The 27,239-nt window shown below is 41.3% G+C and overlaps 1 protein-coding gene across 1 annotated transcript in view; it reads left to right on the forward strand.

The window, feature by feature from the left end:
- The window catches only part of tmco4 (transmembrane and coiled-coil domains 4), a 109,619-nt gene that overhangs the window by 73,360 nt on the left and 9,020 nt on the right, over positions 1–27,239 (forward strand). The window contains exons 12-13 of the mRNA XM_072245257.1: positions 5,071–5,188; positions 6,557–6,674. Coding sequence (XP_072101358.1) covers positions 5,071–5,188; positions 6,557–6,674 — 236 coding nt within the window. The remainder of the gene's footprint in view (positions 1–5,070; positions 5,189–6,556; positions 6,675–27,239) is intronic.

Consider the following 27,239-nt stretch of genomic DNA (forward strand, 5'->3'; position numbering starts at 1 on the left):
TTCGCACCATGCCACCAGGTTCTCAATTTCCTTTCTGTACTCAAACTCATCATTACTCGAGATACGGCCTGCAGTTGTTGTGTCATCAGCAAACTTATATATTGAGTTTGATGGAAACTTGGCTACACAATCATGGGTGTACAGTGAGTACAGCAGGGGGCTGAGTACAGGGCCTTGTGGGGCACCGGTGCTGGGTCCTGTCTGTGAGGAAGTTGAAGATCCAGCTGCAGATCTGAATGCTAAGGCCCAGGTTCTGGAGCTTGGGAATCAGTTTATTTGGAATGATGGTATTAAAGGCAGAGCTGTAGTCAATGAAAAGGAGCCTTACATATGTGTCTTTATTCTCCGGGTGTTCTAAGGAGGAATGTAGGGCCAGAGGGATGGCATCTGCCATTGACCTGTTGCTCCAGTAGGTGAATTGCAAAGCGTCGAGGTTGACCGGTAGGCTGTGGTTGATGTGTGCCATAACCAATCTCTCAAAGCACTTCATAGCAATTGATGTCAGAGCCACAGGTCGATGGTCATTCAGGCATACCACCTTGCTCTTCTTCGGCACTGGGATTATCGTTGCCTTCTTAAAACACAAGGGGATCTTAGACTGAAGCAAGGAGCAGTTGAAGATGTCAGCAAACACTCCAGCTAGCTCACTTGCACAGGCCCGGAGAACCCGTCCTGGGACGCCATCTGGGCCCGTGGCCTTCCTTGGATTTATCTTCAGGAAGGCCCTTCTAATGTCCTCCTCGGTGATGCTGAATCTCGATGTCGCCAGGTCCGGTTCATCCGGAGGGAGTGGGACGCTCCTCTTCTGTTCGAATCTTGCGTAGAATACGTTAAGTTCGTCAGGAAGAGAAGCGCCACAGTTATTGATATTCCCAGCCTTTTCTTTGCGCCCAGTGATCTCATTTAGACCCTGCCATAGTCTACTGCCATCCCTTTGGTTAGCCTGGGCTTCCAACTTGGCTCGATATTGCCTCTTGGCACCCTTAATGGCTTTCCGGAGTTCACGCCTGGATTCCGTGTAGCGACTGGTATCCCCGGACCTAAAAGCCGCAGCTCTAGCCTTTAAAAGGGGCTTGACCTCATAATTCATCCAAGGTTTCTGGTTAGGGAATACCCGGATCGTCTTGCGAGACACACTGTCCTCCGTACATTTCCAAATAAAGTCCGTGACAGCTGATGCATACTCATCGAGGTTAGCTGCCGAGTCCTTGAATACTAACCAGTCCACCGATTCAAAGCAGTCACGGAAGACCTTATCCGTTTCCTCCGTCCAAAGCGACACTACTTTTGACACCGTGACCTCCCGCTTCAGTTTCTGTTTGTAAGCCGGGAGGAGGAGTATGGCCTGATGGTCCGATTTTCCAAAGTGAGGTCGTGGGACGGAACGGTAGGCATCCTTGACTGCTATGTAGCAGTGGTCAAGTATATTCGGGCCTCTAGTGGGGCAGGAGACATGTTGGTATAACTTTGGCAGTCCCTTTCTGAGGTTGGCCTGGTTAAAGTCCCCGGCTGTAATGAGCAAAGCCTCCGGATACCTGGTCTCAAGTTCACTGATGTTGGTATACAGTATGTTCAGAGCACACTCCACGTCTGCCTGTGGGGGAATGTAGACCGCTGTCAGTGTGACCCAGGTGGATTCCCGTGGCAGATAGTAGGGACGACACTTCACCATCAGGTTTAGAGTAGGATTTGTGTAAATATGGGTGGCTGGCAACATAGGTTCGATGGGCTAAAGAGCCTGTTTCTATGCTGTTCGTCTTTATAACTCTGATTGTTAATACGGCTTTACTTCACACAGGTATTGAGGATACCCTGAGTCAGCACTAATCCATACCAATCACAAATTGGCTTGAGCACCTGTACCATAGGACCAGCTGGAGGTGTAGCCTCATCGGCACTGGTCTTCCAGGTGGTTGGTCCTGAGTTCGAATCCAGCCGGGTCCCAACCTGGGCAGCAGCAGTATCTGTGTGGAAGAAAGGCCCGGCAATCTACTCCTGTAACTTGCCACAGAAACCCTATGGACAACCAAACTATCCATCGGGTCATCTTGAGTCGACGACAACTACTCAGTGGCACTCAACAGCAACAACAGCTGCTGCGCTTATCTTCACTTTTCTGTCATCTGTAAACTTTTAACATGATTGAAGCAAGATTCTTCACATTGATGGAAGTATTCCAAAAGAAAAACTTACACTTCTCCTCATCAAGTGCCTCACTCAGCTTCTAGTGTTATAAACTGGCACTACAAGGAAGCTGTGAGCCCAGGACAGAGTGCGAGGTGCAACAGGCTCTGTATTGAAGATTCAAGGGAGCTGATTGAAGATAGTTTTTTTAATAGTATCTTTATGCTAACATTATGTTAAATAGAGTAACTTAGCAGGTCAGGCAGCATCTATGGAAATGAATAAACAGTTGATGTTTCGGGCTGAGACCCTTCATCTGGAGTTCATGCCACACCAGGTCCTGAAGTTGCTACTCAAGCTGATCCTGTAGTGCGTTAACAAGGAAAATTGCCCTGCACATCTTCATCTGTAAACTTCCCCTTCTCACCTTAAATAGAGGGAGATAGTCGGATACTTTATTGAAACCAAAGGAAATTCCATTGTCACAGTAGCATTACAAGTGCACAGATATACAAATCTTAGAAGAGAAGTAAGAAAGAATAAAAAAAAGGTTACCTCAAATAGTTTAACAGGAGGGGTGGGGGGTGAGAAAACATTGTCCTGAATTGCCAGGAATTTCCACAAATCCTCTCATTTTGACTGTTCTACCCTGGGTAAAACATTTTGACAGTATGCGCTATCTGTGCTTCTCATAATGTTGTAAACTTTTATCAGGTCTCTGCACCAGTACATAAAACCCAAGTTTCTCCAACCTATGCGACAAGTGTTTTGGAAAAACTACTTAGCATCTCTTATTTTTACATAAGTATATTATTTACCAAGCTCAGTCACTTGGCCTGCCAGTATCTTCCAGAACAACCTTTGAATCTTCCACTCAGTGGCGCTCAGCTTTGTATTGTCAGAAAACTTATGTGCAATCGCGTGATCCCCTCTTAAATTCATTGTTATTGGCCGTGAGCATGTGTATCAATTCCTGCAGCACCTCAGTGCAAACTCTGAATTTGAAGATGATCCATTTATTCCTGCCCTTTTCTTTCATAGAACATAGAATAGTACAGCACAGTACAGGCCCTTCGGCCCACAATGTTGTGCCGACCCTCAAACCCTGCCTCCCATATAAGCCCCCACCTTAAATTCCTCCATATACCTGTCTAGTAGTCTCTTAAACTTCACTAGTGTATCTGCCTCCACCACTGACTCAGGCAGTGCATTCCATGCACCAACCACTCTCTGAGTAAAAAACCTTCCTCTAATATCCCCCTTGAACTTCCCACCCCTTACCTTAAAGCCATGTCCTCTTGTATTGAGCAGTGGTGCCCTGGGGAAGAGGCGCTGGCTATCCACTCTATCTATTCCTCTTATTATCTTGTACACCTCTATCATGTCTCCTCTCATCCTCCTTCTCTCCAAAGAGTAAAGCCCTAGCTCCCTTAATCTCGGATTATAATGCATACTCTCTAAACCAGGCAGCATCCTGGTAAATCTCCTCTGTATCCTTTCCATTAACTACCTCTAATCTGTGTCAGTATATCAGCTCCAATCCTGTGGATTGTAATTTTAATTATCTATTGCTATCAAAATCCACATACAATATTGGTTTTCCCTTATTCGTCTACTAGTTAAAAACTTAAAGCTTTTCCTCTCACAGATTCACATTAACTCTGCTCGTTTTTGAAACACCTTCAACTCTTTCCTTCACAATTTATTCTTGAAACTTTTCTCACCACTGATCTCAAGCTAATTGGCCTACAGTTCCATTGGTTCCCCTCCCCCCGCTTGAATAATGGAGTTACAATCCATGGGATCCATTCTAAAATGTGTATACTTTTGGAAAAAGACAAGGGAGTGCCCGTAAATACAAGAGATTCTGCAGATACTGGAAATCCAGAGCAACGCACGCTAGATGCTGAAGGGATTCAGCAGGCCAGGCAGCATTGATGGAGAGGAATAAACAGTCAACTTTATGCGCTGAGACCATTCATCAGGACTCACCAACGGTCTCCACAGTCAACTGCTTACAAAATATGATAATCGGGTTCTGGAGATTTATCAGCTTTTGGACCTGTTAATTTTTCCAGACCCGTTTTACTTCGGCATATTTCTTTCAACTCCTCATTCATCTTAGACCTGTCCTTCACCATTTCTGGGAGGGGGGTGCTGGATTCCCTTGTCTTCCAACAGATACTTGTTTAACTTTTGCCATTTTCTTATCTCACAACATAGTTTCTCTGTCTCGGTCTATTAAGTGACCCGCATTAACTTTCACTACTAATCTTCATTTTGTAGAATTACTTATGATCTTTTCATTATTTCTGCTTTGCTTCCTGATTCTCCAGTACTGAATTCAGGAATGTTCCCATCCCATAAGCTTGCTGTTCTTTTTGAGAACTTTATAAGTCTTTTAATCTAATGCTAGTGTCTTACTAGCCACAGCTGGACCATTTTTCCTTAAAATGTTATGTATATTCCATGTGTCATTGAATTATTACAGCACGAGACCATTCAGCCTGTCAGTACTATGTTTTCAATAAAGCTAAAGAGATAACTATTAGAAAAAGCACAGAGAGCACCACTGTGTCTCGATCAATTTCCCATCACTCTGAGTCAGTAAGAAGAGATTAACTGGATATTAATTTTATTGCCATCTGTTGGGCTTTGTGCATGAGTGACATTTGTACTATCTACAGCACCATTTAAAACCGTGTATTCAGAGTTACAGAAATAAATATTTGATAAATAAATGCCTTGTATTACATTCAAAATGTATCCTTATAATTAAGAGATTCTTTACTGTAAGCTATTAAACTAATCAGGTTGATCTTGATTGCACTGTTGACTTAGCAGGTTCAACAGTTGCCATTTATATTAACATGCAATCCTAGTAACTACGTACATTATCATTAATTTATGCATGAGGTTTTATTACACCCTTTTTTGTTTATATAGATTGTGAAGGAATTATTGAAGATGTTGTGTTACTGGGAGCACCAGTGGAAGGTGGGACCAAACACTGGAAACCTCTCACTAAAGTGGTTGCAGGCCGTATAATCAATGGCTATTGCAGGTACCCAAGCATATCCTGCCTGTTAAGCCCATATGTCTCAAAATGTAATAACCTTTGTTTATTTTTAAAATGTGAAAATAGTTAAATAGAATAATGGATTGAAATTGGAAGCAACAGCAATGAAATCTGGGCAAAAATACAAGTAACACACATAAAAAATGCTGGTGAACGCAGCAGGCCAGGCAGCATCTGTAGGAAGAGGTGCAGCCGACATTTCAGCCGAGACCCTTCGTCAGGACTGAATTTTTATGTGTGTTGCTTGAATTTCCAGCATCTGCAGATATCCTTGTGTTTGTGAAAAATACAAGTGGTGTTTATTAGGATCATGAAACATGGAAGTCAAGGAAGATTTTATACTTGGTTGAATTCAAAAATAGAAACCGTACAAAGATGGTGTCCCCTTAATTTTGGTTTTTTTTTAATAATACATTAAAACAAGGGTGTGTAACACACAATCAGAAATGGATCAGAGTTAGTGATTTTGGTTAAATATGAATACTGGACAGGGTTTTTTTTTGTCAGACTTTATTGGAAAACTCTGCTATGCTTTGAAATAATGGCATGGGAGCTTCTCGGTCCACATGGTTTAATGTCTCATTATGAAGCCTGTACCACCCTGGAGCATCTGCAGTATTTTTCAGTTCAAGTCTCTGGAGTGGGATTCTGAGAACCCAAACTCTGACCTGAGGGCAAGGTTGTTGCCGTATGAAACTTCCCCAAGGATACTTGGGAGTTTAGTAATGCAGAAAATTATTAGAACACAGCATATGAAGAACATGTATGAGGGGCTGTACATTTTATATCAAGTCATAGAAAAGTACAGCACAGAAAGAGGCCCCTCGGCCCATCCAGTCCATACCAACCCATTTAAACTGCCTACTCCTGTCAAACTGCACCATAGCCAATAGAGTCATACATCAATATTTTAGGCAATATCTGAAATATGACAATGGGCAGAGGAAAGGAATTAGCTTTAGACTGTAATGAGCCAGAACAGACACACTGAAAATTTATTGGATCAATTAATTACCTTACATGTGTCTGGTTTCCCTGACTATGTCAGATTGAAATTATAGCAATTCTGGACTAGATTCATTGATAAATTTATTTTAATGGGGTGTCATCACTTTTTGACTAAACAATGTAAAGTCTGAAATAACTGCCACTAAGTTAGTAAGTGTGATCTTCATGTAGCCGAAGTTTGTTTAAAAATATGTAATTGTTTAAGGGAGAGAACAGTTGCATAGCTCAAAATGAGCTCAAAGCATATCTAGATTTCAGTGTAGAATTCTCAGGCAAAATTTATTTTTGGGATTATGTTGATTTCCAGACCTTTATTCTAAAGGAAATTCTTGTTTGCTCCAACAGGGGAGATTGGCTTCTAAATTTTGTGTATCGTAGTTCTTCAGTACAACTGAATGTAGCAGGTCTACAGCCAATTGTTATGGATGATACAAAAATGATTAATGTGGATCTTTCGTCCATTGTGAGTACCTACCTCCTCTCCATAATTAACTTATTTCTGATGTATTAAAATAATTTTAGATTTATTTTAAATGAATTTTACGATGCAACTTTGAGCACTGAATTTCTCGGGTTCAAATGTGTTGGGTCTTTCCGTCGTGCGAAGAAAATTTTAAATTTGGCATTCCATGATGAATGTGTGTTACATTTTAGCTATCTACAGTTCAAATACTATGTTAGATACTGTGATTTTACCCCAAGCACATTCCTTTAACCCAGCAATAGGAAAGTAACAATGGAGACAAGAGACTCCAGATGCTGGAATCTGGAGCAATAAGCATTCTGCTGGAAGAACTTAGCAGGTCAAGTAGCATCTGTGGGAGGAAGGGATTTGTCAATGTTTTGAGTCAATATACTGCATCAAGGTTCAGTGTATCATGAACACTTACAGTTTCTGCTGCTCTCAAATGAATTGCAGTTTAAGTTGGGCACTGTTACATTGCACACTTGGTTTGGACAGCAAAGTTAGCACTCAGTTCTCAAAGAGAATCCTAACAGTGTCAAACCTTGAAACTGTTGCTGAGGTCATGTATCCTGGTTCCTTTGTAAATGTGTGGAAGTACTGACAACACTGATTGTAATTTTCCCGATTTAACACCCTGCAAACAAAAAAGGCTTTTAATTCTGTTGTTTCTCTTTAACCCTGGATAGTGCCTGTCATGGGCTCTTTTCCATTAGAGTTTGCATGTTTCCTCTTCATACATTGTGTTGCCATCTGTTAACCCTTCAGTAACATTGGCATTTAAATGTCCATAAAGAAACAAAAGTCACGTAAAGCCTCTTAAACTTCTGGATCATTCGGTTTTATTAGTTGTATTTGAAATGTTAAATGTTATTACTTTGTTTAAAAAGTGCTGTTGTTCATAAATGCTCTTACCAGAGGCACTGTGGCGCCATTAGGAGAGCAATTGTCTCATTACTCCAGCAACCAGAGTGCAATCCTGTGCTCTGTGGAATTTGCACATTTTCCCTTTGACCACATGAATTCCCTCCTGCAGGTTAGTACATCAATTTACTGTTGTAATTTGCCCATCATTAAGGTGGGTGATGGAATTGACATGGGAATGTGTGGAAATAGATTGGAGGAAATCGGACTGTGTCGCATAGTGCTGGTTATAGGTTATTCCTATACCAGGCTGTTAGCCACTCCCACGCGGGAGGAGTTCACATAACATACAAGCACGGTCGTCAATACAGATCAGTGAGTATCCTGCATGCTGGTGTCCTGGTGTGCTCTGCGCCACCCCGCAATAGGAAAACAACAGGACATAAGACCTGTTTCATATGGAAATCTGAAAATGCTCTCATTAGTTTCCAGTTTGTTTTTAAAATTGTTTTGACTGCCACTAAACCAGGAAAAAAATTGCAAGTTTCTGAAAGTAACAGTAGCAATACCAAAAGTATGCTGTTTTACGTGTAGAATAACTACAATCAACATGTAATATATATTGGAAATACTTCAGAAAATTTTACTATTGGCACCCATTCACATATATTAGTCACCTCCTATCATTCATCAGGCACATGTTTATGTTCCACTTTCCCAAAGTTATTTGCATTTTCAGTACTATATTGGTTTGCCAGATTTGTTGTAAACAGATTAAGTATTAAGAACATTGGAATAAACAAAATCCAGTCACAAAAAACATCTACGGTCATGGTATGGGTCTCTACAGATCACACCAATAATAACAAAACATTTGAGAAACAAGACTGCCGTTGTAATTCTGGAAAGAAAAACGAAACTGGTGGATTTACTCAACAGGTCAGGCAGGATCTTTAGGAGAGAAAGTGTTACCACTTCAGTTCACTGAACTCAAAAATATTGTACTCTTTTATAATTTGAGATTTCCCAGTGCTAGTTGTAGCCACCATATTTCCTTTTACCTCAGCATCCTTTGGTTTAATTTGCATCCTGATTTGGAAAGTGCAAGTCTAAAGTTTCTGAGTCTTTTAGATATGACATTAAGCTTTAACAGGTGCCTGGGCAACATTTGCAAGAGCAGGATAGTTCCACAAAATGTATTGTTCCTCCAATTTAACTGATCATTTATCATGCTTTGAGAAGTGCGCATTGACTAAAGCATTTTGATGAGAGGTTATAAAAGGTTTTTAAAACTGAGGAAATGCTGCTCTTCTTCCCCCCTCCCCCCCCCCCCACCAGTTGAGCATTGGAACATCCGTGAAGGGCATAATAAATGCTGTTTCTTTCATTCAAAGTTGTATTGTGGCAGTAAAAGCCCATGATATTAAACAATTGTTGTGGTAATGAAAATTTGACAATGGCTATGAATCTGAAGCTAATTGCAGCTACCAGCTATTTTTAATGCTATGTGAGACACTAACTGTTTCCTTTGGGCTGTTCATTGCAGTGCAACTTAAACCTTCAGCATATGAAAATAAGATTTGACGACCAGGTAAAATTTATACCAAAACTGGAAGCTTTAATGAAGATTAATGAAGTTAGCAATGGAGTTAGAAATTTGGACGGCAAGAAAAATAAAACATATGCTAGGAGGAAAAGTAACTCAAGCAGAGACAGCCAGAAATACAGATTGTTAATAGAGAAATGCATTATTGTAATGTGAAGGTAAGCATTGTGAATTGGACACGTGGGAACAGGGATCTGTTTTGATCTCTCACCAGATAATGAATGCCTGACACGTTTAGGGTAATTTTTTTGCTGTCAGACCGTGCAGTCCTTGTGCTAAATAACAAACATTCAGTATACACAGCCACAACTCCGCTAACTGGCATCTAAATTCAACCAGTGATTCATAGAAGATTGAGTCACAAGTTAAAATTCACATCTACGAAGAGAATGCATTACAGTTCATTTTTCAAAACAGGCAAAGAAAATATTAGAAATTATTCTTGCCAAAACCATTTCAAAGAGGCTGGACACAAGAAAATATAAATGGCTCATTGCCCTCATTGCCTGAAGAAGCCTAATAGTGGCCCCTCTCGTTCTCCTCCAAGCTGAAATTTGGTACCTCAGCTCATTCAGAGGTCAGACATTAGCATGCAGGGCCTTGAAAAGCGATATTAACAACATTTAAAGAGCAGCATTTGATACTGTGGCGGAACAATAACTTACCAAGCATCCTGAATAACATTATCTGGAACTTCGCCATGACAGCAACTCAGCATGACAATATGTATAAATACCTCATATAACCAAGAGAAAATAAGATACTCAGCCAGCTTCATATCCCCTCAATTCACCTCTCTCCCGGGTAATATCTGCTCCAAAATTTTAAGTGGATTTCTTGCCTCATCTTCCTGTTCAGGATTCCCATTCAAAAGATTCAAAGTACATTTATTATCAAAGTATGTATATAGAATACAGCTGTGAGATTTGTCTTGCCACAGACAGCCACAAAACAAAGAAACACCATGGAACCCATTCGAGAAAACATCAAATACCCAACGTGCGAAGAAAAAAACAAATTGAGCTAGCGGCAGAAAGCCGGCAAACCACAAAGAATATCAAACATCAAACGAGTAGTCCAGTCAGTGGATGCCATCCCGAATCCGGGGTTGGCAGCTATACTCCTCCATCTTCTTCGATCTTGCGACAGCACCAAGTACAGCTTCTCCTCCAGTTTGTTCTCGCTGGCCGCCTTGGCACCGTCCGCTGCCGCCCCTGCAGAACTCAAGTCCGAGGCCATGTCGGCCTCCAGCCGCAGCCGCTTCTTCGAGCTCGGCCCTTCCTTAGGTGGAGGCCTTGGGCAGGTCCAGGCACACGGTGCAGCGCCCAAGTTCATATCATGTCTCTTCTAACTAAGTGCATAGCATACGATTCATAGATACGTGGTGAGGCTTTAATCTCTTCCACGGAAGATGGCCGTTGGCTCACAAGGAACTCACCCGCCCTTTGTCAGGTCTTGTTTTTTTCAGTCCTGCTGGGTGTCCTCACACCCTCCTCACCAGACTAAGTCCAGTGGGGGAGCCGGCCCAAGTCGCCAACCACGGCCCCCAGCTGGGCGCCTGCCCCAGCTGAATCTCTCTGAGCGCTCGGCGCCTGACCAAAAACCATGGCCGAGCGGCCGGCAACCGAACCGGTAGTCCAGTAGTATTCAGTTTAGCTCAGTCCCACGCCACTAGTCCACTGGGGACCACAATGTCATTCTTCACCAAAGCATCCCAGTTCAAACCACTCAAGAACAGCAAAAAAAAGTAACCAGAATCCAGAAGCACATGCAACATGAACCTCTAAGTCCCCCAAAATGAGTCCTTAGCGTTGTCGATCAAGCTTTTCCTACACCCTTGTGACCACCAGGTTAATTCCAACCTCCCTTTGCTCTCAAGAATTTGGATATTTTTTGGCCTCCAAATCCATATCCAGGTTTGGTCTGTGTAATGCATTTTCTACCCTGCCAAAGAAATTAAATGGTCCAGTAAAAGTTATAATTTAAACCCACTATTACAGTGACCATGACAATGATGCATTTCTTGTCTCACATCACTCAAGTGACCCTCATGTTAGGACACGTACTCCCTCCATGCCAGAATCAGAATTAGATCAATGCAGAAAAGGTACAGGCCCTTCAGCCCAATGAGTCTATGCTGACCACATTGTCCACTCCGCCAGCATAAATTTCCTATGCTCTAGCCTGTATCCCTCCATGTACGTATCCAAGAGCTTCTTAAATGGTTCTATTGTACCTGTCCCAATCACTTCCTCTGGCAACCAGCCCCATATTATGTACTCACTATGATAAAGTTGCCCCCTCAAATCCCTCTTCAATCTGCCCCACCCACCCTAAACCTATGCACTCTAGTCTAGGGTTCCCCTACCCTGGTGAAAAGACTGTTGCCATGCACCTTATCTATGTCTCTCATAATTTTAAACATTTCTATAAAGTCACTCTTCATTCAAAGTTCAAAGTAAATTTATTATCAAAGTACATGTATGTTACCATTCCTACCTTGAGTTCACTTTCCTGCAGGTGTTTACAGAAAAAAAAGAAATGCAACGGAATCTTACAAGAAGATATGACTGACAAACACCAATGTGCAAAAGAAGACAAACCGCAAATAAATAATATTGAGAATCTGCGTTGTAAAATGTCCTTCAAAGTGAGTCTGCAGATTTAGAATCAGTGCAGAGTGGTGGTGATTGAAGTTATCCGTGCCAGTTCAAGAACCCAATGTTTGTAGGGTAATAACTGTTACGGAACCTGTTGGTGTGGGACCCCAGGCTTCTGTACCTCCTACCCAATGGTAGTTGTGAGAAAAGGGCATGGCCCAGATAGTGAGGGTCTTTGATGATGGATGCTGCTTTCTTGTGACAGCACGCCATGTAAGTGTACTTAGAGGTGGGCAGAGCTTCACCCGTGATGGACTGGTCTGTATCCACCACTTTCCATAACTTTATTTTTTCCCCTCTGGGCATTGGTATTTCCATATCAGGCAGTGATGCTCCCAGTTAGGATACTGTGCATCTATAGAAGTGAGTCAGAGCTTTTTTTTCAGTGACGTGTTGAATCTGTGCAAACTAAGAAAGCCATGTCTTCTTTGAGGACTATTATATGCTAGTTCCAGGACAGATATTCTGATACTTTGGTGTCAGGGAATTTAAAGCCACTGACTCCTGTCCAACACTTTTACCCTAATGAGGACTGGCTCTAGCTATTTCCTCCTGTAGTTAATAACCAGCTCTTTGGTTTTGCTTATTCGCTTGTGTACCAAGGAAGGCAAATCTACTCTGGTCAACCATTTCCTGTAACACAGACCTTCCGGCAGCAGCAACATCCTCAAATCTTTTGTGCACTCTTTCCAAATTAACCTTACCGTTCCTTTAACAAAGTGACTAAAATTGTTCATAATACTCCCAAGTGCAGCCTTACTAATGGCCAAAGTCCAAATAAAGCACATCCAGTGCCCTGTATCCACCTACTCTTTTGGATAGCTCTTCCAAAGCTTCTAAAAAATTCATTAACACGACTTCCCACGCACAGAGCCATGTTGGCTCCTCCAAATCAGACTGTAGCCAAATGCTAGTAGATTCTGCCCCTCAGAATTCCCTCCAGTAACTTCCTTACCCCTGATATTCACTAGAATTCAGAAAAATGAGGAGTGATATAACAACAACTTATTGAATGGGGAAAGTTCTTCATAGAGTGGATGTGGAGAAGATGTTTCCAATGGTGGGAGAGTCTAAGACCAGAAGACACAGCCTCAGAATAGAGGGGCGTCCCTTTAGAACATAAATGAGGAGGGATTTCTTTACCTAGAGAGTGCTGAATCTCTGGAATTTGTTGCCACAGGCAGCTGTGGAACCAAGTCTTCATGTATGTTTAAGGCAGAGGTTGAGAAATGTCTTGATTGGTCAAGGCATGAAGGGATACTGGGAGTGAGGGGTAGAGGCAGGAGACCGCTGAGAGGAAAAATGAATCAGCCATGAAGAAATGGCAGAGCAGACTCGATGGACCAAATAGCCTAATTCTGCTCCTAAATCTTATAGATATCAAGCTCACCAGCCTATAGGTCCCTGGCTTGCTATCATTCCGAAGCAACATTACCCATCTTCCAAAATTTTGCCAGTGGCTAACGATGAAAGAAATATCTCAACAAAAGCCTCTGTAATTTCCTCTCTAGCTTCCTGCAAAGTCCAAGAATACACTTAGGTGGGCCCACCCATCTCCTGTGGCTCAAGCCATAGGCAGCTCTGCTGCTGCTAGTGGGTGGCGGGGTGGAGATACATCTCTACCAAAGGAGGTGTAAGGTGCTCCTTCCTTCCACTAGCCTGCAGGTCACCCTTGGACAATAGCTATTCCAATACATCTACTCCTGTATCTTGTTTTACGGTGGTTGGCATCCAGCTTAATGGTGCATTACCGCCACACATCTACTCCTCTTAACCTTACTTTCCTTTTATTGGCTAAAGTATCCTCCCATTAACCAATCAATGATGCTTGTCTTTTTAAAGGTTCCTCCCTTCACTCCTACCTCCTGAAATTAGTAAGTGAGCATGAAAATCTCCCTTTGCATTTCAGCTTTTAGTTCCCTCAGTGCAATCAACTCTCTATACACTCAGTGGCCACTTTATTTGATACAACTGTACACCCCGTTAATGTAAATACTTAATCAGCCAATCATGTTACACAAACTTGATGCATAAAAGCATGCAGACCTGTTCAAGAGGTTCAGTTGAGAGGCAGGAATATTATATAGATATGAAAATGTAGGCTGTTTTTAATAAAGTAGAGGAATGGGGATGTCAGTGGGAGTTTAGGTTCTCTGTTGCAAAGACACAAGTTATTTGCTTTTCTAAAAGGAACAGTACACCCCAAATTGATCTAAAGTTATATGGTGAAGCTCTTAAATAAGAGTCAGTGTAAAGTTTTTAAGTATGTTGATGGGCACAAGGCTAACATGGAACATCATCATCATCATCATCAGGTGCCATGCCCAGATTGAACTTTGACTGCCATGGCCCGCACACTCCTGTTTCATGTCAAGTAGATCAATTCATTGGTATTCATTTCCAATTCTCTGGCTGATGTGGAAGGTACATGTGAATAAAATTCTAGAGAGGTGTAAAAAAGCCTTTAATGTGCTCAGGCACTTAGTTGGGTGTGATTGGGGTGGGAGTAGGAGATTACTAAGACGAATATATATTGTTTTAATCAGATCTGTCTTTGATTATAAATATGTTACTTATGGGCCAGCCACACCGATGATCTTAAAGCCTCTGGATAAAATTCAAGCTCATGCATTGAGATTATGTTGTACTATTAAATCATTCCCAGTTTCGGCATCGTTGGTAGAAATGGATGAAATACCTTCACATCCACACAGGTTACATTTAGCAATGGTTCTTTCGGTTAATGCAAGAGGACATAAATTGGTCATCCAATATTGGCGACGTTAGTAGAGAATTGGGAGCACAGTATTCATAAGGTCTTCAGTGTGGGTGGATGGGAAATGAATAGACACAAAACTGTGGTTTGTTTAATGTGGAATATTGACCCAGTGTACCCCTTTCTGTTGCTCCTCCATGGTTTTTTCTTTGCTGGTGGTTGATTTGGAGCTTGAGGAAAAGATCAAGATGAAGAGCAATGGTATATCAGTGACACAGGAAGTTCAGCAATATATGTAAGGCAGGTATTATGGATTCTTGCATATCTACACAGGTGAAAAAATCCTCAGGTCATTCAGGTGTTTCAGATAATGTTCCAAAGTTTCACATGACTATTAAGAAATGATTATTAGGCAAAATATCAGTATTCATGCCTGAGATGGTTGCTATCATTTTAGCCTTGGATTGGGTGGAAGGAATGCTCCCTGATTATACGCTTCAGTGGTCCGATTGGTTCTTGGTCTCGACATCTATTAAAAAGGGTATTTCAAATTGTAGGCCAGATACTCTTCTTGAGATTGGACAACACCAGTTGAGGCTGCATGGTGTAGGTCTGTGTCTACATTTTTTATGGGTCCCTGCCCATGTTGGGGGTGAATGAAATGAGGTGGCAGACATTCTTGCCAAGCAATCACTTAAAATTAAGGATATAAATATAGTAGTGCCTTTGCATAAAGGGAAGATGAAAGCCATAATAAAAAAAGTCTATTCGATCACTATGGCAACAATGTTGGGATAAGGAAAAGAAAGGATGGCATTTCTATAAAATTCAGAGAACGTAGGGAGCTCAGCTGGGAGATGGGTATAAAAGGAAGGAAGAGTTATAATTACACGTTTATGTATTCGACATACTAGGTTGAATAGTTCCTTGTTTAGAGTTAGTATGTATAATACAGGCGTTCGAAGGTAATGCACTTGTCAAGAAACGGTGCAGCATATATTGTTTGAATGCAGTTCCTATGAGGTGCAAAGGAAACAGCTAATTGTTAAATTGAAATCTTTGGGACAGACACAGTTTAACATGGAAAGTTTGTTAGGATATCACTGCCATCATACATAAGTGCATATTTGACTTACTGAAAAGCATTAGACGCTTTGATACTGTTTGAGTTATTTTTTGGGCAATGGAATTTAGTGGGTATACTTCTTTTCTCTTTGCTCCACAATCCAACTCAGTAGGTGGCGGTAATGCACCTTATGTTGTTCTGCCAGCCACCATTAAACCTTACAAGAAGAAGAGGCGGTTCAATTGTTGTTCAGGCCAAACATTAGAATGGGGAAGAAATGTGATCTAAGTGACTTTGACTGTGGAATGATTGTTGGTGGCAGACGTGGTGCTTTGAACATCTCAGAAATTGCTGATCTCCTGGGATTTTCACGCACAACAGTGTCTCGAGTTACAGAGGACGGTGCGAGAAACAAAAAGCATCCAGTGAGTGGCAGTTCTGTGGGCAGAAACACCCTGATAATGAGAGAGGTCAGAGGAGAATGGCCAGACTGGTTCAAGCTGACAGGAAGGTGACTAACCCAAATAAACACGTGTTACAACAGTGGTCTGCAGAACACACAACACATTGAACCTTGAAGTGGATGGGCTACACCAGCAAAAGACTACAAACATACACTCAATGGCTACCTGATAAAGTGACCACTGAATGTATAATCCTAATGCGTGTTCTTTCTGTGTTTCAGAGGCTACATTTTACATTACTGATTCTTTATTATTGATATATTTTCTCTGTATTCCCTGCGCCTTGATTTCAGCAAACATTTTGGTTTAACTTTCTGTTTCCCTGATGTGTATTAGCTTTATAATTTCCTTAACACCAGATGTTTAATATTATTTATGCATGTAATAAACCATGCAACAGGAAGAGATAATACATCACAGCAAGATTTGGCACATCAGTGCCAGTTACCAAGCTGACCTATCGCATGCAACGCTAAATCACTTTTGTCTGCACTGCTCCTCAGACCTTTTCCTTACTGCTTATTTGTCCAACAATTCTATTCACAACTTTGTTAATGAGCACAGCTAACTTTTCCAGTCATCCATATAGGAAAGGAAGCTGGGGGGGGGCAGGGGGAGGAGCCAGAATAAAAAGATGGAGGGGGGAGAAGGAGTAAAAGCTAGAAGGTGATAAGGAAAGCCAGATGATGGAAGGTAGGTGGCTTGGGGAGGGAGGATGAAGTGTGAAGCTGGGAGATGATGGGTGGAAAAGGTAAAAGGCTGAAGAAGGAGGCATCAGATAGGAGAGTGGACTGTGCGAGAAAGGGGAGGAGGAGGAAAGCCAAAGGGAGGTGATTGGCAGACAAGGAATAGAGAAGAGGTAAGAGAGGAGCCAGAATGGGGTGTGGAGGAAGAAAGAAGGGGGACCCCCCACTGTCTTCTTCCCCCTTCCTGTCCAGTCCTGATGAAGAGTCTCAGCCTGAAATGTCAATTCTTTATTCCTTTACATAGATGCTGCCTGACCTGGCGAGTTCCTCCAGGACTTTGTATGTGTTTTTGCTGAGTATCTACAGTAGTTTTATAATTCACTCCAGATTCAGTGAGCCTTGCATAAATTTCATATTTCTTGCACATATGCAGTAGAAACCTACGGCATTATAAAAGAGGGAATTAACTGATAGGGTTTGGCTGGGTCTGAAATTTGGTGTAGATGCAGAACAGGGTTTACTTCATGTCTGTAGGTGGCATCATCACGGGGCACTATGAAGATGAACAAAAGCGTGTAGATGATATCAGATTTGGAAATTGCTTGTTTCAAGGTGAGTAGATGGAATGTAGCACACCTTCAATGGACTGATTAACTTGCAAAGGGAACCAAGCATGCAAAGGTTAGTCTAACGGAAATAAGATGGATATAATTGGTAGTATTAAAATGGATGAGCAATTTAATGAAACCTGATGCCATATGTTTTTGTACCGTAAGAATTTATTTGCTTAGTATATCTCAGACTGAGTACAAGAAGACCATTTCACTCTATACTCGAAATTTTGTACGAGATAACTTTGAAGAGTTCATTATCCTGTCCCGTCCCAAACTTGTTATAACTTACAGTGGAAATCAAAACTACACTTGAGCAAAAAGTATTCTTTGCAGAATAGTTAAAAGCAAATGAGAGGTCAGAGTCCCTGAAATCGATGATCTGCTGACCTTTCCTGCACCATATTTATTGCGTTCATAGTATAATATAGCTCTCCATCCAGAAAATTAAAATTGTTAGAAAATTTAACAATCATTGTACCCACTTTCTATTAAGTCTGTTCTTTGTTCTACCAGTTTTCATAATCTTATAAAAATGCCAAAGCTGAGCATCTCAGACATGCTTTACTTTGACTTTTTTCCTCTCACCTCTGACGTTGAAAAGAATTCATGTTGCGATTTGCCAGAAGAACAATGCAGTTACGTGACACCTGAAACTTGAACAAACCACAGAACTATTGTATATTTTTAAGTGATTGCTGTACGTTTTGTGAATCCAAGAAAGTATAACCACAAAGTAATAGTCCTTCGACAGTATGACACTGGCAGTCTCCTAGAAATAGTGGGGATCAGCAGGTCTACATGGGGTAAGGAGTTGGAAGAAATTACCATCAACAAGGAGCAGTATTGAAAAAATTAGTGGACTTAACCCAACTCCATTTAAAATGTTGTAAATTGCTAATTTGAAGTTTTGGTATTTGCAGTTAACACCAGGTGGCAGGATGTAAACTGACCAGTGAAAGAGTGTGAGGGTGATGGAGTGAGCCTTGATTTAGTTCCGTGAACTGACCATTCCTAATAAAGAGTAGGGAAAACACATTGGCTTGATGAACAAATTATGACAGGTGATAGAGCATCCCTGGCAATTTAACTGAGTATTATCTTGAAAGCACATCAGCATCAATCAAAACTGAAATTGAATTACAGGCACAGCGTAACTACACCTGATACAGCAATCAGTTTGTATGGTTGGAACCGATGCAATTGTTAACTTATTAGGCTTGAGGCCAAGTATGAATTCAGGATGGGAGTCTGCTTCTGTGCCATGAGACTGAGTCACTTAGCATTTCATCTTTATAAGCCAGTGATGTTAGTAACACCGAGTCATACCTGAGGGGTGTTGTGCCAGCTTATTAGGCATCAGACCAGTTATTTGCATCCACGATGATGTGCGTACACAAACCAGTATGTGCTAACACACCTTGCAGCAAGCAGTGTGCGTTCATGTGAAGATCACTGTGTGCATGCACCAGCAATGGTGCTACACTCTGCCCATCAGCAAAAAAACCACTGAAGGGCCGTGATATTGTTTACATGTGTGCCAGATGAAGAGTGCTTATTTTAACAGAGTGTACATCTCAATGTTTGACAGAGCAACCATGTTTGAGAAAACCTATTGTATCCCTCACTGCATGATACTCTTCTGCTGTGATTTCCTATGCAATTTAAAATGAGGTATTGCCAGGGGCTAATTGAAGCTGAAACATTCTAGTGATTACTGAGTTCACTACTGAATCCAAGGCAACACTCATTATTCTGATACAATCTTTTGTTTTCCAATTTCCCAGTTTCAATTGCTTGTCCACATTTTAGCATCACGGCTTTCATTCCCGTCAACATCACTTGTGTTTCACTGCAACGTTTTACCATAACAACACTGAATGCAAATGCTTCTCCATCTGATGTGATGCATAAAGGCATTGGGGTCACCATTGAATTAACCAACACAAAGGGAAAAGCTGATCAACAAATATTGTGGTACAGATATTCAGCCCTCTACCAGTCTGTTAAGTGAGTCATCCTGATTTTCAGTTAAAACAAATTCATAATAATGTCAAGGGTGAGGTTTGTGCTTTCACTGTTACTGTTGTACATTGTTTTAAATCTTAGACAATCCCGATCATTTCTCACTGGTTTTGACTGGCTTATCCTAGAAGCACAAGTACTTCACTGTCTATGCTGACCATTAAATACTTGGTCCAGAGCCTAATGAGGTAGCAGTTGCATCAGATCTAACCATATGAATTTATAATTGCATTTGGTGTGGTTATAATTTGCCTGTAATTCAGTTGACACTAATTTGACAATATTATTACACTAATACTAATCCACAGGAGGTATCTGCTCACCAGGGTCACATCAAGTCAGTGGCCTTTGTGTGACATTGAGGGATGGCAGACCATTCGGTTGTAGGGACAGATAGGGAATATCTCACCTGTCACCCAGTAAAAAATTTAGCTTAGTAATAATATACAAACTAAGTTTGATGTAAATTGAAAGTATGTACCATATGTAAGAGTTTTAATAGCACCCTAAGGTTAGAAAATGCCCTGATTTAAACTAAAAAGGTCTGTGGGAAATTTGACAGAACATTTTGGACCAACCTCCATAAGGACCACAACAGGGTTTGGGAGCTTCAGTGCCTCAATGACCTGGAGAGCTACGTTGACTGGAGTTAGACCCTTGTGCTCTGACTCCTTATAGGGTCACCCATGCCAAACAGGTCAAAGGGTAGAGGCCAGACTAAGAGTGGTCCACTGGTCCTCCAGGTTCAGGGGTGCAGCTCATGGCCAACAACCCTGACCAGTCAAACAAAATTGTTACAGAAACAGCAGTGGAAAATTCCTTGCTGCCCTAAATGCCAGCGGTGTAACAGGTAGTAACTAACTATTTTGAGCCAAATGGGGAGCATGGTAGTCAGGCATTAGGCAAGGGACCAAAGTGGAACATGTTAGTCAGCTGAAACCAGGGCTTGGAGTCAGCGGGAAAATATGTGTCTTCTTCATGCAGTGGGTTCTGCGTATATAAAATAATCTGCCAGATGAAGTGGTTGAGGCAGGTACAGAAACATAACTTAAAAGACATTTGGATAAGTACATGGATAGGAGGGATTATTGGGATATGAGCAAATGGGTTGGTGGGCACCATGGCTGGCATGGACAAGTCAGGCCAAAGGGCCTATTTCCATGTTGTTTTACTCTATACCTAGACCTTTTAAATCAGCAGCTCAAAATATGTTCTTCCGTGGCAACAAGGTAAATTTTAACCAAGGATGAAGGACCTCAGTTATGTGAATTGATTGGTGTAGCAGTAATTGTTCTTATTGGAACAGAAGAGGTTTCAAGGAGATCTCGTATTTAAAATCATGAAGGATGATTCTTCCCTTTGATTGAGGGAACAACAACTAGGAACATGACTAAAGATAATTAGAAAACAAACAAAAATGACAGGAGGGTTTTTTTAAACCATGTGCATTTAGGGTCTGGACTTGGATTCATTTGCAGCATTAAGAAGGGAGCAAGATAAGCATCTGAAAGGAAAGTGGAATGAGTGAGATTGCTCTTCCAACCTCTCTGGTTGAATGGCTTTCTTTCAGCGCTTCGAATGTTCTATTCTTTGTAAAATGGCCAAAATCCAATCTAATTTACTGCAAACCACAAAACTTATATCCAGACTCACTGGAAGGGTTTACATAGTCAGATGTGTTCACGTAGTGCATTTCTTTTTAACTGGCAAGGCACAGTTTTGTTTTGTTCCGTTTCAATTCTCAGGGAAAAAAACACACACATCCAGATAATTTGTGGAGAACCAGAAGCTCTCATGAGCTGTAGATGAGATATGCAAACCATCTGTTTGTAATGAGATGTTGTAAAGATTTGCTTTAGCTCCTGGGGTGTGATGCTTTTTTTTTGTAGTGCAAGAGAAAGCATTTTGTTCTGTCTCCTTCAGAACACAGTACATAATTCTTGGACATTGAGTGTTCTGCTTCTGTGAGGTTAGGTGTATAGGCTTTCAGTGTCCTATTACTGTGATGTTAGTGTATTTGGCTTTGATCGTCCTTTTACTGTGAGGTTAATGTGTTGTTTTTGCGAGTCTTGTTACCATGAGGTTTGTGTATTGCCTTTAATTGTCCAGTTATTGAGAGCTTAATGTGCTGGCTTCTTGTCTTATGTTACCATGACATTAGTGTTTGACATTAATGTTATTGGTTTCCTCTATTTGGACAATGTGTTGACTTTGGATGTCCTGCTATTCTGTGAAATTAGAATTATGGATTTTGGGTGCCCTATTCTGGTGAACGTAATCTATTAACTTTTTGTCCTATTACAGAAAAGTTTGTTTTATGGATTGAGTATTATCCCACCATGGAATTAATGTGTGGGCTTTGTGTTTCCTGTTTCTGTGACAGTTGCATGGCCTTGATTGTTCTGATATCCTGAGGTTAGACTTTTAATAATATCCAGTTTTTATGAGATTACAGAGTGAGTTCTGTAAATCCTGTTAATACGAGAGAGGTTTTGCTTTATGCCTTTACTGTAGACCTGCACTTGGGTACTAGCAACCAATGTGCTGAACCAGTTAAGAATAATGAGCAGATATCTGCTCATCCATATTTAACAAGGTAGATCTTGCTGCAGTTTGCGATGCAAAACCGGTTTCTCACAATAAATCCCAGACCACCATCTTCTTGGTTCATAAAGAATTCCACTCTGATATGTTTCACATGTGACTCATGGACATTTGTCTACTTGAGAATGTTGATAACTCACTATTTTATTCCTTACCCAAAGTGGTGAGTTATCAACGTTCTCAAGTAGACAAATGTCCAGGTGTCACATGTGAAATATATCAGAGTGGAATTCTGTTCTTGTGAATGTGTCAAAAGCTATGTAGATACATTTAAAAACATTGAGGATAAGAATATTCATCGCAGGCAAATGTAGTGAGTTTGCATAAAACACTGCAGAATGAGAGTTGAGTTGATCTTAAGTTTAATCCTGAACTGTTTTCACATATTGGCAATAAAAGGCAAAAAGGGGTTCAGCCCAAATTGTCAACTGTACTTTTTTTCCATAGATGCTGCCTGGTCTGCTGAGTTCCTCCAGCATTTGTGTGTGTTGATCGGATTTCCAGCATCTGCAGATTTTCTCTTGTTCATTAATCTAAAGTGGCTGTGAGAAGTAGTAAATTTTATTAAGTTATTAAGTATATTTTATTAATTTGTATCTAACTCCTGAGATTCCCCTACATATGCCATAGAATCAACATTTTTTGCCTTCAGAAAGACACCTGTCGAATTTACTTGATTCATAAAGATAAAGATTTGCTCAAGTGTTATTTGTCACATGTACATCAAAGTATACAGTGAAATACATCAGTTTGCATCAAATCAAATGAGCTAAGATTATGCTGGATAGCCCACAAGTGTCACCACACTTAATGGCGTCAACGTAGCGTGTCCTTGACCCACTAACCCTAATCCTTATGTCTTTGGAATGTGGGAGGAAACCCATGTAGTCGGGGGAGAATGTACATTACGGACAGTGGCAGGAATTGAACCCAAATCTTACAGCTGGCATGCTGTAAAGTGTAGCATTAACCGCTAAGCTACCATGCCACACGGTGCCTATTTTGAAACCAGTGGTTCTTATAGCGTAATGATTCCAAAGTTATAGGCATTTGCTGTCATTTTCCCCATGAGATCAAGAACACCCAGAGTTGTTGCGTCCTTGAAAATTCCAAGCTGGTTTTATTTTTTAACTGCTTCATGATTTATCTTTGCTATGCCTTGGTTGTGTCTTGCTACTCAGATTACACTGCTGGATATGAGACTGAACTACAAAAGTGTAGGGTACCACAGGTTTGAATCTGAATTAGGACTTCAAGTGGGAGATGAAGCTACACAAATGGCCCTTCACCGGACCTCTAACCGTTCTGGTCTCATTATCTGGCTGAGCAATAAATCACATGAGAAATTCCTTCTCAGAATTCTTAAATTAATTTTATAAACTCTAAACCAAGTGTTGAATAAAGATCAGAATGTAAACATGTACAACAGATAAAATATGACTAGGCATCCGTTAGTCTTGTGAGACCATGGATCTGCGCATGGAAAGTCTTCACTCTCCAGGGCGCAGGCCTGGACAAGGTTGTATAGAAGACCAGCAGTTGCCCATGCTGTAAGTCTCCTCTCTCCATGACACCAATGTTGTCCAAGGGAAGGGCAAGGGCCAATACAGCTTGGCACCGGTGTCGTCACAGAGCAATGTGTGGTTAAGTACCTTGCTCAAAGACACAACATACTGCCTCGTCTGGGGCTCAAACTTACGACTTTCAGGTTGCTAGTCCAATGCCTTAACCACTTGGCAACATTAATCACATTAAAATATGATTAATATTTTTAAAAATACTATTTTGAAATTCCTTTCGCTGATGTTGCCGTCACTGATCCTGCACATGTTAACAGGCTGCACTGTTTATTGGTTTCTCCACTGCAATCAAGTTGAAATCATTCGAACCAACCTTATATGAAATGCCCACAGTAAAATACCCAGAAAATGTACACGTTGATATGTCTATGACTTTAAGTTTTTAATAGTATATTTAATTACTGCGATGGAAACTATCTAGGCTCAAAAAAGTCATCTTCTGTACTTTCCTTGTGTGAAATTTAATAAGAACATAAGAAATAGGAGCAGGAGTAGGCCATCTGGCCCACTGAATAAGATCATGGCTGATCTGACCATGGACTCATCTCCACCTACCCGCCTTTTCTCCATAACCCTTAATTCGCCTACTATGCAAAAATCTACCCAACCTTGTGTTAAATATATTTACTGAGGTAGCCTCCACTGCTTCATTGGGCAGAGAATTCCACAGATTCACCACTCTCTGGGAAAAGCAGCTCCTCCTCCCCCGAATCTTGAGGCTATGTCCTCTAGTTCTAGTCTCACCTACCAGTGTCATCAACTTTCCTGCCTCTATCTTGTCTATCCCTTTCATAATTTTATATGTTTCATAATTTTATAAGATCACCTCTCATTCTTCTGAATTCCAGCGAGTACAGTCCTGGGACTGTACTTGTTTAGACTTTGATTGTTTAATACTTATATTTCAGGCTGCTCTTCTAATCATATGTTAATGTGCTGATCTTTATTTAGCACTTGGCTCTGTGTATATGAAGTTAATTTGCTGTTCTGCCACTTGATAACAGCACTGAGGTTGAGTTCCAGATGCCCTTTCAGTGAAGAGCTCTTGGCAAAAGACCAGTGCCTACACTGCAAAGGAGTAGGAAAGATAGTAAGGTAGATCAGAAAGTAATGTTTAATGACGTTAGTTTATGTTTTAGAAACTTTGTCAGTTGTAGAAGGAAAAAAAAGACTGAAAGAGATGAGGTATTAAATTACAGGAGTTCCCCAGATTACGAATGACCTGCCTTACAGCAATCTGGCTTTATGCAAATTCTTCCATTTGTGTTTAAAACTTTTTCAAACTGGTAATGTTAGTAGATAGATAGATAGATATACTTTATTGATCCCGAGGGAAATTGGATTTCATCACAGCTGCACCAACAAAAATGTTTCGTGGTGTTCATCGATGCCTGGATACTGTCTGGATTCCATTATAGTTCATTAAAATAAAAGAATTATAGCAAGAGTACATACAATACAGATAGCAATAGAAAATGGGCATTTCTGACCTGCACAGAAATCAGTTTACAGACAGCTGTTAGGTACAGAACCCTTATGTAACCTGGGGGCTGCCTGTATTGATAAACAATGATTTGAGAGGAATGGATCTGGACTTCCATCTGATGAGAATGCAGGGAGTTGAAGAGCATGTACAATAAAACTAAGGGCTGCAAGTCTTAGATGAATTCACAATGCACAACACCCAGTGGAGAAACAGATGTATACAACGCAGGGCAACTGATGAGAGAGATGCACAGTGCTTGGTACTCGATGAGGTTCAGAGTTCAGGACACCAGGCTGGAGATGAAACGACACAGAGCAAGGCATCATGGGGCAGCACTGCACTGTAAACGATGCCACAAATGACATACTGAATCACACGGTATAGGATGAGATGTAGGATAGCGTGAGAGGGACAGGGCTCCACAGGGCAGGACACCAGGTGAAAGACAGATGTACATGGGACAGGACATTAGGTGAGGTTGACTACACTGAATGGGGCAGCAGGTGCAAGACAGAGCTACAGAGTGCAAGATGCCCAATGACAATGAGCCACACAATACAGAATGACAAGTATAGGACCCAAGTCACAACAGTTTAAGGCATCAAGTATTAGGGCTAGTCTTAGAATACATGTCTCAGTAAACTGGTGAAATCGGCGGCAGTTTTGAAAGAACATGTAGTTTATCACAATTCTGACTCTTAAATTAGCAAGAATTCCAAACCAAATAAAGGCTGTTAATTTCAACAGTTAAATGTCTCCTGATCTTCATTCTGTTATAAGTATTAGCATATAGAACAAGATCAGCTATGGTGTCTGCCTCCGTAAATAGCGGGTTTACAATACGCGTTGGATTTAATCCAGGCCAGTGGCATTTTACCATGGCCACAATTGAAGGCTTAGTGGTAGAGACAAAGATTGAATACAGAAGTCTCCACAGTTTTCCTGTCTTTAAAATATGATGGAGCTAATAAGATATTTGTCCGTTGCTGTTGGTCACCAGTATCTCAGTAAAAATAACCAAGTCCTAATTGTTCTTGTGGCTACTTGATTGATGTGTACCTTTATAAGCTGGTTTGTTTAGCATTAAGTATTTTGAAGCTATCTAACCTGCAATCTATTTCTAGACGCACACAGAGTGTTAAGGCACTTTCCAACCGGCTTTGCCTTGCAAAGTTAATGAAATGCATGTGGCAGCTTAGGGAAATACAATTCTGTATGTGTGTAACAGATTGTCTGCATGCATCGCTGAAACTGACAGCACAGTCTCTGTCCCTGTGGCAATCTTTCGTGTTTTTCTATAAAACTAATTTATAACCGAGAAGGGACAATCAAGCCCTTTAGTCAGTCGTCCTTCAAGCCATGTACGATCTGCCCTGTGTGGACTCTATTCCATTTACAGTACTTTGTCTGCTGGTGTCCATTTAGCACCTACCTACTGATGAGCCCTACCCCCTGTGTTCCATCCACCTCCACCCCATCATAAATTTTCAATCTCTCCCCCTCCCAGTGTAGAGTGCCCTCCTGTTTCAAATTATCCACCATTGTCCCTGTACCAAAAAGACCAAGCTAACATGCCTGAACGACTGGCGTCCTGTCGCACTCACCTCAATAATAAGCAAATGCTTTTAGAGGCTGGTCAAAGATTACATCTGCAGCTTGCTACCACCCAAACTGGATCCCCTACAATTCATCCGCCGACACAACCACTCGACAGACATTGCAATAGTCACTGCTCTACATACCATCCTTACACATCTGGAGAAGAAGGATGCTTATGTGAGAATGCTGTTCTTGGACTGCAGTTCAGTAATCAACACCATAGTTCCATCCAGGCTCGACAAGAAGCTCAGAGACCTCGGCCTTGACCGGGTCTCGGTAGGGTCAAGGACTTCTGGATATTGGACTTCCTGCCAGATTGTGGGCAGGTAGTAAGAGTGGGCTCCCTCACCTCCACCCCTCTGAATCTCAACACAGGAGCCCCACAGGGCTGTGTACTGAGTCCCCTCCTTTACTCCTTCTATACCCATGACTGTGTCACCACCCACAGCTCCAATCTGCTAATTAAATCTGCCGATGACACTACATTGATTGGCCTTATCTCAAACAATAACGAGGTTGCCTACAGGGAAGAAGTCATCTCTCTGACACAGCGGTGTCAAGAAAACAACCTCTCCCTCAATGTCGCAAAAACAAAGGA

Source organism: Mobula birostris, chromosome 27, assembly GCF_030028105.1.
Source record: "Mobula birostris isolate sMobBir1 chromosome 27, sMobBir1.hap1, whole genome shotgun sequence".
Taxonomy (NCBI): Eukaryota; Metazoa; Chordata; class Chondrichthyes; order Myliobatiformes; family Myliobatidae; genus Mobula; species Mobula birostris.